This window comes from Ictidomys tridecemlineatus, chromosome 6, assembly GCF_052094955.1.
Source record: "Ictidomys tridecemlineatus isolate mIctTri1 chromosome 6, mIctTri1.hap1, whole genome shotgun sequence".
NCBI lineage: Eukaryota > Metazoa > Chordata > Mammalia > Rodentia > Sciuridae > Ictidomys > Ictidomys tridecemlineatus.
The window spans coordinates 66,447,113-66,464,192 of NC_135482.1; the positions used below are offsets into that span (position 1 = coordinate 66,447,113).

General features: G+C 35.2%; 1 protein-coding gene across 5 annotated transcripts in view; it reads left to right on the top strand.

Moving 5' to 3' along the window:
• Positions 1-17,080, top strand: part of Senp1 (SUMO specific peptidase 1) — a 54,522-nt gene that overhangs the window by 29,024 nt on the left and 8,418 nt on the right. For all 5 annotated transcript variants that reach the window (XM_078014779.1, XM_078014777.1, XM_078014778.1 and 2 more), the window contains 5 exons: positions 2,471-2,509; positions 3,428-3,512; positions 3,849-4,004; positions 5,050-5,181; positions 16,372-16,575. In XM_078014779.1, coding sequence (XP_077870905.1) covers positions 2,471-2,509; positions 3,428-3,512; positions 3,849-4,004; positions 5,050-5,181; positions 16,372-16,575 — 616 coding nt within the window. The remainder of the gene's footprint in view (positions 1-2,470; positions 2,510-3,427; positions 3,513-3,848; positions 4,005-5,049; positions 5,182-16,371; positions 16,576-17,080) is intronic.

Sequence of the window (17,080 nt, forward strand, 5' to 3'; positions counted from 1 at the left end):
CAAGGCATTAAGCAACTCAGTGAGACTGTCTCTAAAGAAAATGCAAAATAGTGCTGGGGATGTGGCTCAGTGGTTAGGTGCCCTTGAGTTCAATCCCTGGTACCCCAAAAGAAGTAGGTTTTCTCTCTCAGGAAGAAATTAATCAAAGATAGAGTGTTCTCACTAGGCTGAGGGTGTGGTTTAGTGGTAGCACGCTTGCTTAGCATGTGTAAAATCTTGGGGTCGATCCCTAGCACTGCTAGAAATGTAAAAAGACTTCCTCAATGATTCTTTACTATGTCTTTTCCTTTATGGAGGACGTCTAGTGATAACTAAAGAAAGAGATGAAGGAGAAATGGTCTGTTGGGTAAGATTGATTACGTGATACTGTTTGTTGAAAATGGAACCTAGTCATCACCCAATACTGATCATAGTGCCTGACATGTGATGAGTGCTTAGAAAATAAATCTTTGCTAAATAATTGAATATCCTAGAGAGCCTGAAATACTCTAAGTAGCCCTAGTACTCCTTTTGTCCCTTTTTGCTTAATGAATCAGTCTACTGAAAGGCATTTAACCACAAGTATAAAGAACACAGTCTTCGGAATTAGATAAGATTTCTAATCCTGGCTATTCCAAGACAAATTATCCTTCTGAACCTGAGTTTCCTTTTCTGTATATATATATATATTACATATATATTAAGGATTAAATAATATGGGGCTAATCATGAAGCTTCACTAGTATGTAAAACACCTAGAGCAAAGTTTTACATATGGAGCACCAAGTCAGTGTTCAAAATATAGTTGTAGTTAGCCAGGCACAGTGGCGCATGCTTGTAATCCCAGCAGCTCAGAAGGAGAGGCAGGAGAATGGTGGGTTCAAAGTCAGTCTCAGCAACTTAGTGAGACCCTGTCTCAAAAAATATATGTGTGTGTGTGTGTGTGTGTGTGTGTGTGTGTATATACACACATATGTATACACATACACATATAGTTGTAGTTATTACTATTACTGTATGCTTCATTTCTATGAGAAGTAATATATAATCTCTTTGGAAAAGGAAATTTCCCCTATTTGGCTTTCCTGAGACAGTAGATACCTTAATCCATTGAAGAGAAGTACTTGCCCCTGCATTATTCTTTTATTCAAATATTAAGTGTCTGCTGTGTGCAAGGAACTATTCTAGTTGCAGAAGATGTGGTAGTTTATAAAATAAAAAGTTCTTTTCTGTCTTTATCAAGTTTTTGTTTTAATAAGGAAAGCCAGATTTTAATAGCATGATCCATTACTGTGAAATTTCTTTATATTGTGTAATAAACACCTTCTCATGTTCATTTATTTTTAGTACCATACACTAAACAGCCCTCACAGTGCTACCACTGTTCTCTGTGGCATTCTGTCTTGGTCTTATCATATCAGGTGTCATTGTGCCAAGGGGATAGGCTGTCATTAATGACAATGACAATGCAGAGGCAGTGGAATAGCAACCTAAGGATTACTGGGGATACGAACTCTCCAAAGTTAGACTAAGGGGCAAGGGTTATCCTCTGAGCCCTTGTTAGTACCCTTTCTAGGAGAGATTATAGGTATTTAAGAACTGAAAGAGATTCTATATCACACTGTATTTTATAAATCTTGAAAACAATGTCCATGTCTTATTCAAAATTATAAAACTAAATGGGGACAGCTCCAGGAGATATAGGTCTCTTAACTCCCTATTTAATGCTCTTTTTACTTGTTCTATCTAAGTTTCTTCAGAAAAGTGTTCACTTTTCTTTAAGTTGTTTCTGTGATAGATTCCTTAGTTAGGGGTTTTCAAGGAGTTGAAGTCAAGAAAAATAAGAAGCAGTTGGGACAGTTAACATGCCTGTGACACCATTAAGCATTATTCACTTAGATTGGCAGTAGGAACTACAGTAGAATTGATCTTTTAGCTCTGGAATGGATTTGCATTGTTCTTCTCTGCTTTGGCACTCATTGACTTATTAGCTATTTGATAGGGAATATTTGGTGAATGGGAATGTTCAGCAACTATTATGATTTGGATGGATACTTTTTGACTTTGACAAGAAATCCAAGAATCCCTAAGATTTGAGTAAATCATTAATAAATCTGTCGGCATAAATCATTTAATAAGAGTAAAGTTCTAGCTTAATATATTATCTTGAATAGTAATGTGCTTTTTCACATACTGTCCTCTCATGCAATTGGGGAACTATGCTAAACTTAATTGGGTAATCATTTTTCTTTTTTTAATTGGGTGATCTTTTTAAGAAATGTGTAAGCAGATGACTCATTTGTGTTCTTCTCAGATAATATTTTTACAACTTTATTCTCAGATAATATTATAGTTATCTTATGTCAATTAGGTACCTTATACTTATTCCATAAAGTATTATTATAAACTATATAAATGATTGCTTTTGTTGATAAAAATATTTAAGTTTTCTCATAAATCTCTCTGGCTCATTTTTTCCTCCCACCTGTAGTCCTACTTTCTTCCAGGCAGAGCTGTGGATCAAAGAATTGTAAGTTATTTGTTTTTAGTATGATTTTTCTTTCTCAGTCACTTTATTTTCAGTTAGAAGAAGAGAAACAATTAGCTTATCATCCTGATTATCTTTTTTTTGTGTGTCATTAAGAATTACCTACTTGAGTTTTAGAAATTCTCTCAGAATTGGGATATTTCTATTTTTATGTTTATTAAATTATGGCAATCATTGAAACTAAATTGAATTGGAAAAATATTTCAAAGTTAGACATTATATATAAAGGAAAATATATGTTTTTATTTTGACACTGGTAAAACTAACTTATTTACTGAAGGCATTTAGTTTCCAGTTCCAAGAACTAACTTTTAGTTTTTTAAACCCTCTGCTCTTTGTGACTTTTTACAATACTTTAAATACAATGTGGATATATTTTAATACAACAATGTGTTTTAACTAAAACTTAATTAATATCTTATTTGGGATTCAGAATGAAGTTTCACTTTCACATAATTTTAGAAGCATGTTAGAAAGGGGCTCATGGACTTGGGTTGTGTCTCAGTAATAGAGCACTCATCTAGCATGTGCAAGGCCCTGGGTTTGATCCTCAGCACCATATAAAAATAAATAAACAAAATAAAGGTATTGTGTCTAACTACAACTAAAAAATAAATATTAAAAAAAGGTGGCTACACAATTATAAATTTTTACAAAAGTCACCTGTTCACATTGAGCAGTACACTAGGAGACAATCATTTCAGTCAAAGCGGTGAGATAATTTCATTAACTAACTCTGTCGTTTTACTCTGTGTCTTAAAATATAAATGTGATGAGGCATAAGTTAGTGTAAGGTCTTTCTGTGTAAGGGTTCTGTATTTGATGTTCACTGCATGTCAACAATGTTTTGATCCCAAGAGGGTGATCTCCATTTGTGTCATTTTTGTTTTCATTTTATAGAACTAGTGTTTATGATTCTCGTGCTCGGGAAAGATTGCGCCAGATTGAAGAGCAGAAAGCACTGGCATTACAGCTTCAAAATCAGGTAAAAAGTATAGGGGCTAGGGTTGTAAGTCAGTGGTGTAGTGCTTGCCTTGAAAGGGTGATGCACTGCGTTCAATTCTCAGCACCACATCATCTACAACTAAAAAAAAAATCTTTAAAAAAGATTATAAATAAATAGCATGTCCAAATTGAAACTAGTTTAGAAGGTTATCTGGATTTGGGTAACTGCTGTTGTGATTGCAAGATTGTGTGTGGTGGCATAGCATTTTATGATGAGTGGTATATGTTCTTGGTCTTTCCAACTAGAACTACTCAGTATACATAAGTCAAATAGTAGATTTCCTTATTGCACTTATTCTGCTGTTCTGGTTTTCAGAGATTGCAGGAACAGGAACATTCATTACATGATTCAGTAGAACTGCATCTTCGTGTACCTCTTGAAAAGGAGATCCCTGTCACAATCTCCCAAGAAACAGAAAAAAAAAGTCATAAATTAACTGATAGTGAAGATGAATTCCCTGAAATTACAGAGGTAAAGTACATGCTGTAAATTCCTGCACTAATAAGTATTATATTTAGAAAGAATGCTCTGGACACTTTTAAACATAAAGTAATAGAATATGTGGTATTAAAATTTTATTGCATACTTCGCTGATTTTATTATGCATCAATCTTTATTTTTAAAAGATTATTGAAAGTTGATGAAAAAATTGGGGGGTTGAGGGTATATATAGCTCATTGGTAGAATGCTAGCATATACAAGGCCTTGGGTTCAATCCTTAGCATTATAAGCAAAACATAACCAGAAAAAAATTATGTACCTGGTGAGCATAACACAGTTATTGTAGTTGCCCTGGAGTACGTATTTTATATTTTAAAAAGTAAAGCACAGGGCTGGTTGTAGATCAGTGGTGGAGTGCTTGCTTCACATGTGAGGCCCTGAGTTCTATCCTCCACACCACATAAAAATAAATAAATAAAATAAAGGTATTATGTCCATCTACAACTAAAAATTAAAACACAAATTTTTTTAGGAAAATAGTGTCTAAAGTACACTGCTTTTACTCCATTGCTACCGTTTGTGAAAGCTTTTTCTTAGGAAATCATTTGGACCAGAAATATAAAATATAGGGGGAGAGCTTTTCTTTTCTTTTTTTTTTTTTTAAATATTTTTTAGCTACACATAGACACAATATCTTTATTTATTTTTATGTGATGCTGAGGATCGAACCCAGTGCCTCACATGTGCAAAAGCAAGCGCTCTACCACTGAGCCACAACACCAGCCATGGGGGAGGGCTTTTCATAGTCTTAGGAAATTTGATAAGATTGTTTCAGATTTTAGGAATTAATATAAAAAACAAGTATCTGGATATTGTAAGAATGGAGAACTAAATAGGATGGAAGGAAGTAATCAATGTTGGAATGGAATAGAAACCAAAATGTTAGTTAGAAGTAAACCGATTAACAGTAAATTGGTAAAACAGTTGACTAATATATAGCCTGGGGAATTGGTGAGCAGTCTGATTTTGTCTGAAGCCATGTGTGTTTGATCTCTAACATCCTTTGTTTTACTAGGAAATGGAGAAAGAAATAAAGAATGTATTTCGTAATGGGAACCAAGATGAAGTTCTCAGTGAAGCATTCCGCTTGACCATTACACGCAAAGATATTCAAACTCTAAATCATCTGAATTGGCTCAATGATGAGGTAATCTTAAATTTTTTATATAGAAATATTTTATATAGAATTTATTTTATATAGAAATAGTAGATGAACATTAAGACATTATCTCACATTATCTTCCTTTCTGCATCTACTTGTTTTAGGTCACTTACATTATAAATGATAAACTTTCTAGAATAGTCTTCAGTGGTACATAATATTTTAAAAACTGATGCTGAAGAAGTTCAATATAGTAGGGGAAAAGCTATTGCCCTCACCTCCCAATTCCAACTAAGTATATTAATTGCACTGTGATTTTTAAACTGATCTATCCTGTTCCTAAACCTGTAGATATCTGTTTTATTTCAAAAGAATGTTTCCACAGCCAAAGAAGAGAATTGGGATTGAACATTATATATTTTAGGTACCAATATCTGTTCTTGTATGCTGAAGACTTTCCAAATAATAATATTGGAACATCTGTTGAGCATTTAACTCATGTTAGGCATTGTTCTGAATGTTTATATGTTCTACTCACGTAAGATTTACTATACCCTTGGAAGTAGATGCTATAGTTTTATCATCCCCATTCTATACATAAAAAAATAAGGCATAAGAAGGTTAAGAAACTTCTAGCTACTATAGCTGTTAAATAGCACAGCCAAGGTTCAGACCCAAGCATTGAATCTTATCTACTGTATCATACCACCTCAGAATCTTAAATTGGGTCCTGTCTTAGGATTAGGTATATAAAGTTAGGAGTTAGGTATCATGCCCAGATTTTTCTCTGGAGGCAGCTGAAGTAGCCCCACTGCCTTTTCAGTTTATAAAATAACAATTTCAGAAGTTCTTTAGTCCCTGTAATATTCTTTGACCTAGAATAGTAAGGAATACGTGATTTGACACTGTATTTAGGGAGAATCCCCTTACTACTTTTAGCTCCTCAGAATTAGAACATTGAATCAAATAATGGGGGAGAGGATAAAAGACCTCACAATCAAAGGGTGAAATGAAAATCAAGAATAAGCAAAAATATCCACTGATATATTGGTTTTGATCTTTGGTCTTTTGTCATTTTTGCCTGCCACTGCTAGAGGAGAAAATGGTTTCTCCAAAGGGACTGTGCCTGTTGTAAATTATACACAGCCTTGTAGGGGGCAGCAGTGAGCAGGATATGAGCTGGAGTTTTGCTTGTGGCAGTTACCTCAGTGAGATCCCTTATAGAAGCAGCATTCATCAGGACATGTTTTCCATTCCCTGGGCCCATCAGAAGCTGAATTTTTAGCAAGCAAAGTTAATAGAAATTATTATTTAGAGATGAGAAGGAAATATTGTCTCTTTTATCTTACCACACTTACCTATATCTTTTTTTAAAATATTTTTTTTTTTTAGTTATAGATGGACACAATACCATTATTTTATTTTTATGTGGTGCTGAGGATCGAACCCAATGTCTTACATGTGCTTGGCAGGTACTCTACCACTGAGCTACAGACCCAGCCCTACCTATAACTTTATAGGAAGTGCTTTTCTTTTGAGTTCAAAATAATGTTAACCTCAAAAATGGGTGCCAGTTCATATGTCTATGATGATGATGAAAACTATTTTAAATAAAAAGCATCATTTTCAAAGCAGCATACTTCTCAGACTTTCAAAGTTATTGTCCTTGTGAAGTCAATATTCTGAAGTGTTAGTACACAGCCTAAAATGTCTATATTCCTTTTAAAAAATTCTGTTTCTCAATTTTTGAGCAATCTTTTGCAAGTAATTTGTCCTTTCCAATTGTGTTCTTTACCTCAAATGGATACTTTTATTCAAAAAAGTTTCTCTTCTTTTTATATGTCCCTATCAGTTTTATAGGATATATTAAAACTTTTTTCAAAATAAGATGACTGATTAATTATTTTTATAATTGACAAGGAATGTAACAGCCAGGAAATGAAAGGAATTGATTTAGTTTGTATTAAAAAAAAAAAAATCTGGAAATGCTCTATTTGGATATGTATAGAAAAACATTTGGCTACCCTTCCCCTGATGCTTTCCTGAAAGGAAAATAGACTTCAATGTCTGTTCATATAATAGCCTTTCAAAAAATATTTTCATGAATAGATTTATTTATAGGTGAATTTTGTTAAATTATATATAGTTTCAAAAGATTAATAATTGAAAGAATGTATGCTTTACCTTCACGTAAGAAAATTAAACTTCTCAAAAATGGAATGTTGGAACTGGCTACCTTATAAATAATACATAAAGAAGTAGAAGACTGATAAAATTAGGGACATTGTAGGAATTAGGTCAGGAGATTAGTTATTGATAAAAATACCCAGTTAAAGGAAGGGGAAGACAGAGTTAAAGGAAGAATTAGTTGTAAAAATAGATTGAAAGTCACAATCAAGAAACAAATATTTTAGCCAAGAGTGGAAATGCACACCTGTAATTTCAGCTATTCAAGAGGCTAAGTAAGGCAGGAGGATCACAAGTTTGAGGCTAATTTGGGCAACTTAGAAAAAATAAAACAAAACAGGCTGGGGGATATTACTTGTGGTAGAGCATTTGCCTAACGGACACAGGCTCCCAGATTTTATCCCCAGGACTAGAACCAAAAAAAAAAAAAAAAAAAAAAAAAAAAAACCTTCAAATACATGGAAATAATTTAGATAAATAGGACTAAATCTTGCTTCTGGTCATAATAGAATAAAATGGCAAGATTTACCCTTTTATCTTAACTGGAAGACTAAATAAAACAATATGGAACAACAATTTTCAGACACTGCTGGTAGATTTTAAATACAGGAGCTTCTCTCAAGTCTTAGGTTGAATACTGACCTGGGTGTTTGTGAAAAGACACTACTAAAGGCTAGGAAAAGAATTGCCAGAAAGATGGAATCAGAACAATCTCAGGGCCCACACACATGCCAAGAATAGTCATGTTCCAGCCAGTTAAAGTGGAAAAAATCTCCGAAGTGAGAGGGTGTATGAATAGAATCCCTATAAGAATTCACAGTGTCCAATATCACATCAAAAATTACCTGAAACTGTCCAATAATACATGTTAATGAAAAATTTTTTTAATTACCAGCTATACAAAGAGAAAAGAAAATACAGCTAATGACAAAGGAGAAAAGCAGTCAATACAAACACCCAGAAATGAACAAAATGATAAAATTAGCAAACAAATATGTTAAAACAGGTATTAATTATATTCAGAAAAGTAGAGAAAAATGGACATTCTGTGGAGAGAAATGGAGATATTTTTAAAAAGGTCCAAATTGAACTTACAGAAATGAAAACATACACAGGCTGGTGCTATAGTAGATTAGACACGTCAGAAGAAAAGCATTTGTGAACTTAAAGATATAGCAATAGAAGCTGGCATGGTGGTGCACACCTGTAATCCAGGCGGCTCGGGAGGCTGAGGCAGGAGGATCACTAGTTCAGACAGAGCCAGCCTCAGCAAAAATGAAGCACTAAGCAACTCAGTGAGACTCTGTCTCTAAAGAAAATACAAAACAGGGCTGGGGATGTTGCTCAATGGTTGAGTGCCCCTGAGTTCAATCCCCAGTACCCTCCAAAAAGATATAGCAATAGAAACCATCCAGAAGTAAATAGAAAAAATGCTGAAGATAGCCAGGCACAGTGGCACACACCTGTAATCCCAGCAACTCAGGAGGCTGAGTCATGAAGATTGGAAGTTTGAGGTCAGCATTAGCAACTTAGTGAGGTTCTAAGCAATGTAGTTAGACCCTGCCTCAAAAAATAAAAAGAAGGGCTGGGGTTGTGACTCAGTAGTACAGTGCTTGCCTAGCACATGTGAGGGACTGAGTTCAAGCCTCAGCACCACATAAGAATGAAATAAAGATATTGTGTCCACCACCTACAACTAAAAAATAAATAGGGCTGGGGATGTGGCTCAGTGGTAAAGTGCCCCTGGGTTAAAGCCTCCGTATCAATAAAATAAAATGAAAAACGCTGAAGAAGGATGACAGACCATCAGTGAACCATGGGACAGTTATCAAACAGTCAGCATATAATTATAGTCTCAAAAAGAAAGGTGGGAACATAGGTAATGTCAACAAAGTATTTGAAAAATTAATGGTGGAGCCAGCATGGTGGTTCACGCCTGTAATCCGGGTGGCTCTGCAGGCTGAGACTGGAGGATCGTGAGTTCAAAGCCAGCCTCAGCAAAGGCAAGGCACTAAGCAACTCATTGAGACCTCATCTCTAAATAAAATACAAAATAGGGCTGAGGATATGACTCAGTGTGTGAATGCCCCCGATTTCAATCCCCAGTACAACCCCCCCCCAAAAAAAAATGATGGTGGAAGAGTTCTCAATTTTGAAAATTGTTAACTGAATAAATTGAAGAAATTTAGCACACCCCAGGAAGTGCTAATCAAATCAAGCAGAAGAAGCACCATACTAAAATAATAATCAAATTACCAAAAATTAGTGATAAAGAGAAAAATAGTAAGTACAGCCAAAGGGGGAAAATACATCAGGTATGGAGAAATAAAGATAAGAATAATTCTGTTTGTCTAAAATCATGTAGGCCAGAAGACAGTGTATCTACATTTTAAAGTACTGAAGAAGAAAAAAATTTTGTCAATATAAGATTGTATACCCAGTAAATACATCTTTCAAAAATAAGCTATACTTTTTCAGACAAATGCTGACAGAATTTATCACCAACAGACCTGTACTGTAACAAATATTGTGACATGTTCTGGGCTGAGGGTATAGCTCAGCTCATGCAAAGTCCTGGGTTCAATCCCCAGTACAGGAAAAAAAAAAAAATGACAACATTCTTTAGGCAAAAGAAAAACGTGGAAATGTCATTCTATACAAAGAAATAAACAGCAGTGTAAATCCTGTTTTTTTTTTTTTAATATCTCAGACAGTTGTCTAAAACAATGCAGTGTGGGGCTTAACAACATATAGAAGTAAAAGTAAAATATTTGACAATCATAGCAAAAAGGAGAGGACAAAATAGAAGTATATAGGACTGTTGTAAGATTATTCCTTTCTACCTGAGGTGGTATAATGTCATATGAAAGTAGACTCTGATAGTTAGACATAATATAAATCTAGTGCAACCACTAAAAAACAAAAACCAAATATATTATTAATAAGGCAGTAATGGAGATAAAATAAAATAAAAAATAAGTCAAAAAGAAGGCAAGAAGAAAAAAGATGCAAAGAATAAATGAGACAGGAAAAAACAGCAAGATGGTAGATTATTTAAATTCAACTACACCAATATTAAATGTAAATGATGTACACCAATACTGTCCAGTAAAAATATGTGAGCAACATACCTAATTTTAAATTGTCTAGTAGTAGCCAACATTTAAAAAAAAAAAAAAGAAGTGAATTTTAATAACATCTTATGTGTTATTATTTTGGCATGTAGTCAATATTAAAATATTAATGAAATGTTTTGCCTTCTCTTTGAAATGTGATATACATTTTATACTTACAGCTGATCTCAGCTTGGATTGGCCACAATTTTAAGTGCTCGATAGTCCAATTGGCTAGTGTTTACTATATTGAATAGTATGAGTTAAATGACCAGTTAAAAGATAGAGATTATCAGATTGGGTAAAAAAGGTATCTGCAAAAAAAAAAAAGATATGGGGGGTTGCAGGGGATGTTGCTGGAGATTAAACTCAGGGCCTTGGGCATGCTGGGCAAGTACACTGAACAATATTGCTAGCCATACAGTTAAGCATTTTGAAGATAGACACAACTTTTCAGAAGTAAAAGGATGGAAAAAGCATACCATGTAAGCTTATAAGCACTAATCAAAAGAAAGATAAAGTGGCCATATTAACTTACACTAAGTATATTTTCAGAGCAAAAAATATTCTTAGTGTTCAAGACATTTTATAATGATGAAGAGGTCAGTTCATTCAGAATGCCTCACAGCCTAAATATGTACACATTTTTAAGCACAGTTTCAGAGTACATGAAGCAAAGGAGAAATAGACAAATCTATAATTACTGTTGGAACTTTCAACTCCTCTCTCTCAATACTTGATAAGTAGAAAATCATAAGTAGGAAACAGTTTGGAATAGATGGGCAGATTCCATGTACCCACATGTTAATAAACATGACTAAAAGCATTTTCTCCTTTATAACCCTATATACCCTATCCTATATGGAGAAGCAGAATGACTGCAGCATTTCCAGTCTTTGTTTTCCTTTCAGGACCTAATCTCCCTATCATTCCTTACTACTAAATTATACAGGTAAACTGAAAAAATAACAAGCAGACATATCTTCTTTTGGTTCTTCTTTGCAAACCCATATTAATCATTACTGTTGTTGTTTCCAAAATGGAAAAGTATTGGACTGTTGGATTACTGTGTTTCTAAATTAAAACTGTGAAGGAAAATCATGAGGGAAAAGTTTCATAGCAAACAAGAGATAGGGGAGAGGTAAAGGAGGGATTAAGATAGAATCGAGGGGCCGAGTTTGTGGCTCAGTGGTAGAGCACTCATCTGGCATGCATGAGGCACTGGGTTTGATCCTCAGCACCACATAAAAATAAAATAAAGATATTGTGTCCACCTACAACTAAAAAATATATATTGAAAAAAAAAAGAGAGAATCAACATAGCACTCTAACTTCACTGAAGTGATGATTTACCAAACAGATTAAATATTTTGTAAACCTAATCTCTCAAAGAAAAGAGGTGTTTTTTAGTTATCTGCATCACAATAGCTAGGCAAAGTGGTGCACACCTGTAATCTTGGTAACTCCACAGTAGCCTATGTAGATAGTTTTCCAACTTGATTGGTAGTGGGAAAGTAAGAATTATAAAGCAATAATCATGGTCATCTGATTTTTATCACAGAATCAATATTTGGAGTCAAAGCACATACTTTTTTGTCAAGCATTCTAGCTCTCAGAACACAAATGTCAACTGGAAATGGGAAATGGGTAGTGGTCATAATTTGATAATTATTTCCAAGGAGTAAATTTGAGTTATGCTCAGTTGAGAGAGGAAATAGCCTGCAAAACGTTAAGTCCAACTAGAAAAACCTAATACTGGGAATAGGTTTTCCTTAACCTGATTACATAAAAAGGGAAAAATATAAGAAAATGAGATAAATGAATATGATGGATTTATATACAATGTGCTTGAATGAAATAAAAGAGCGAAATTTTAGACACCTTTCTGTTTTATTTAGAGACAACCCTGCTGAGTTGCTTAGAGCATGGCTAAATTACTGAGGCTGACTTTGAACCCGTTATCTTCCTGCCTGCCTCAGCCTCCCGAGCCATTGGGTTTACAGGCATGCAACTCTGTGCCCAGCTTTCTAAGAGTTTCGTTATAGAACTAATGCCAATAACCCAGAGATTTATGTAAAATCATATGGAGAATAGTAGTAATTATTAATAAATAGCCTCCTTAAAAAGGCAAGTCTTGCCTGCCTTTCTCAAAAGTTTTAGCAATAATCCTAACAGTTTGTTACTTTTAATTTACATACGAGAAAAATCCAGTGTGCATGTTCATAGGTTTCTGTAATACTATTGGGTCAGATCTTACGATTGAGTAACCTTTTGAACCATCAAAATAGTCAAGTGCTTCAGTCTGGTTAGTCTTTGGACTTTGTGGTTAACAAGCCACAAATTTGATAAGCTTTAAATATAATTTAAAAATCTGAATGGAAGGTCAAGAAATAAGATGCAAAAATGGCTTTTGTCCCCCTACCAATTTTCTTGGTCTCTTCCTGGGAGTGCTGTCATGCTCAAAACTTTTGGAACCTTTTTTCCTGAGCGAAATAGAAGGGTTCAGAGTGTAAATGTGGGAAAGGTTCAAAGTCAAGACTTTAAGCCAGGCATGGTGGCACATGCCTGTAATCCCAGTGGCTATGGAGACTGAGGCAGGAGATTTGCAAGTTCAAGGCCAGCCTCAGCAACTTACCAAGACTGTCTCAAAATAAAATTTAAAAAGGGATGGAGATATAGTTCAGTGATAGAGCCCTCAGGGCCTGGAGTGAGGGAATGGAATCAACACCTTACTGTTAGGGAATGTTGTAGTTTAGATGCATGAGAAAATAAGTTTGTGTGGTTCACTAGACAAGAAGGAAGCTACAGATAGCACTGGTTATTTCTTTCATTGTAGCAAACATATTTTTAAAAAATTAAAAACATAAAAAAATAGATTGAATCCTGAGTGTGAAAATATTGTGGGCTTTTCCTTTAAAGAGATGGTTTTTTTTTTTAGCTTCAGCCTGGCAGCTCTTCAAATAAAAAAGGAACAAAGACACTATAAACAACCCTCCCATCCCTAAGCAGGACTGCATAAATAAGCAGACGTTCATGGCCAAGACAGTGAAGGCAGCAGGAGTCACAGTGAGCATACAGAAGCTCAATGTGGGTCTCAGAAAGGGTAACAAGTAAGGCTAACATTGGCAGTAGTCTTCAGATGGTGATATTAGTAGTGGTAAGTGAAAACAGTAGGCACAAACTGACCTACTTTTAGCCCCCTGTTTCAAAGGGGAAATTAGGGTCTTCTGGAACTAGGAGAATCTTATGTGAAGAAAGGACTATTGCCAGTGGGAAAGAGGGGACCCTTATCTTCACAAAATACAAGCAAATGCTGTGGCCATCACTGCTTCCCTTTCATCTTGAACACTGTGATCCCTTTTCTCTTTTCCTTTTCCTTCATCTTCAGCTGTCCTGTGTGATAACATGTAGTATTCTTTTTGTTCTCTAATTTCCTAGCTTATTTGGGGTATGATTATGTCTTGGCTGAACTATGGCTGTTTTTCTCATGGCAGTTTTTGGATGGAGTAATAGCTGAAAAACTGAAGAGAAAGAATTGGATCTAAACTCTGTCTCACATGTCAGATTACACATCCTTAGCTAATGGAAAGGAACATTGAAGTCACCAAACTCCCTCCTACTAGGATATAGGGGAAATTAAAAAGAACCCAGAGCTCTCTTAGACCTAATTAATTCTTCAACTCTGGAGGAAGCCATTTGCCTCTTAATGAAAAAACTTTGGTTGAAGGAGGTCAGAAGCAGTGGAGGAGGAATTCTCAAAGGAAAGATACTGTGATAGCCAATTGCTAGTTCTCTGTTCTTGTTTACCTGTGCTAGTCTTTATAGTTCATCCTTGGGTGAGAGCATGTGAATCTCAGACTGTGTAAGTCCAGCTAAATTTCTTTAGTTTCTGGAACTTTTTCCTCCTGAAAAACAGGATCTATAACATGATACTCATTTATGTCATCCTTTGTTTTATTTTTTTACTTCAAGCTTATTCTAGAGGTAGTACCTCTCAGATAGTTACTTGAAGAAGATATATCTCCATGACATTCATGTTCTTGACTGTCCTTACCTCTTTTTCTTTAGTTTTTATTCCATTTTAAAATATATAATCTGTCCCGTGGAAGGATTGCTTATAGTGACTGGGGGGTCATCTGCCTGTTCACTTTACCCCTTGGATTGAAGGGTTTAGCCTTATAACATGGCTAACATTTTGGGATAGGTAGAATGCCAGAGGAATCTTATCAATCTCTTCTGGACAATTTTCTCTCACTAGAGAACATAGCTTAGAGTTTAGAACTCTGTTCTTGCTGGGCAGCTCCTCCTGCATTAGTAGCTGTTTTTACAACTAAGGGCACCTTTGGCATTATCCTTGGGCAGAGTTAGATCAAATCTAGGAAAACCTAGATTTGAGTAATATGTTATTCTAATATCACTATATGTTAGAGTGTAATGTAATGATTTATTAACATTTAAATCACCTGAGCTCTAAGTAGCTAAGGGCTTCATATTCTAGGCAGAGAATTAGCTACAACTTGAGTCCTCTGGGCTTATTGCTCAGTTGTCAGAGCTGTAGGCAGAACAGTGTCTTCTTCAGACCTAGTTCCCCACCTCAGAGTCTGCCTTATGGCGTATGTGGTTTCCCTGCAGCTGCCTAGGCATCCTCATCTATAGGCCCTTTCTCTAGTCTAGACCATGCTCTGGTATGTTCCTGGCAGTGTTCCCTGCTGCCTACCCAGCATGTAGTTGCCTACTGTCGGGCAGTAGCTCATTTCTCTGGCATCCTGGTGTGTAAATATTTGTCAAAGGATGGGGGCATTTTCCCATCCCTCAAAAAGCATTCTGAAAAATGTGCCTGTTTTCTTAGTCATATTTTAAACTGTGGCTCAGTTAGCCCATTCATTCCTTGCCGTTGAGAAACATTGGCCTGGCCTCAGCTGGCCACATAAAGTTAAGTAGCAATAACTTTTGGCATAGTAACTTTCAAACTTTAATACCAGGTAGTCCTGGACCTGAAGAACCCGTAGACAGTGTAGTCACATTTAAGTCTCTTCTTAAGACATTGTTTTATTAACAGAAAGAATTATACCTCTTCTATCACGCATTTTAATTTCTTTCACTCACACTTTATATTGAAGGAGTAAATGGAACCAGAAAAACTGAGGAAGCTAAGCATATAGATTCTGAAGGAGACCTCTATCCTTCATGTTTATAACTTACTTATAGATCTTATGTAATCTAGGTATTTATTCTACATCCATGTCTACCTCCATAAAGTGACATTGCAGAGCAAGTGTAAGTTTGTAGGTGCTTTTCTAATACCATTAATGCTTTGTCCTATCACTTAGTTCTACTTGAGACCAAAACAGTTTGGTCTCTGCAGTATGGCTAATGAAGCTGAAAAGGCCATCATTAACCATAGAACACAGTGTTCTATTTTGTGCAAAATCAGGTAACCCTTAGGTAAGGTTTGGACTCTTGATCTTAGCTTGATTAACATTGAACTCTGAGCCCAGGATCTATTTAAATTGCTCACATAGTCTCAATGATTGAGGTAACTGCTAATGTGCCTTATTAAACTGCTTGCACTCCTTCCTTTCCTTTTCTCTAAGCCTTGCCTACTAGCTTCACTTTCTCCTTATTTTCTAGTCACTTGACCTAACCCTTAGTTTTCTACAAATCTGGCCATCATCTGCCCATTTGTATCCTTAGCCATATCTACGTGTCACACACATATGTGTGCCCACATATATACATACACCAGCTTTTTCTCTTTTTAGTGTTTTTAACCACTTTAACCCTCTCCTTTCTAATCAAAAGTTGATATAGGTAAATGAGGCTGTTGGGTGTTGAAGTATTAAATTGATTAGGAAACACTAACATCTGCTATTCAGCAGGCAACTGCTTTTCCTTATATAACAGCTGTTTTAACAAGTATGATTTCTTCCCACAGATCATCAATTTCTACATGAATATGTTAATGGAGCGAAGTAAAGAGAAGGGATTGCCAAGTGTGCATGCATTTAATACCTTTTTCTTCACTAAGTTAAAAACAGCTGGTTATCAGGCAGTGAAGCGTTGGACAAAGAAAGTGGATGTATTTTCTGTTGACATTCTTCTGGTGCCCATTCACCTGGGAGTGCACTGGTGTCTAGCTGTGAGTATCTTTTTTTTTTTTCCTCCCCTTTTTTAAATGTGTTGTTTTATTTTTATATGTAAAAGTAACCTTTTTTGTCAGTAGAAATTGTTGGCAGATATAGTAAATTAGCCTTATGGTACTTTATTTTTGATAAAATTCAGAAGAAATCTACGTAATTATAGAGCATAGAGAAGGTCATGAGTAGTATTTTTACATCTTCACTCGATTATTGAGAGAGAGTATTATTTAGTAGTAGATTAGCTAAAAATCAGATAATCAATGGAATTCCTGTCTGGAGTAGGACATACTTAAACTTTGGGGAAAGCTGAAGAATTTACTCTTTTTGGAAATATAAAAGGGAATTAGGGTATCTAAACAGCTTTATGGCAGGGCATGGAGAAAAAAAAGTGACTTAAGAATGGCTTGCCTTGCATATGTGTTAATGTAATTTTTTTATGATTCTGAGAGCATGATGCATTAGTTCAATGTGTTAATAAAAGTTATTTCACAGTCTATTTTGAAT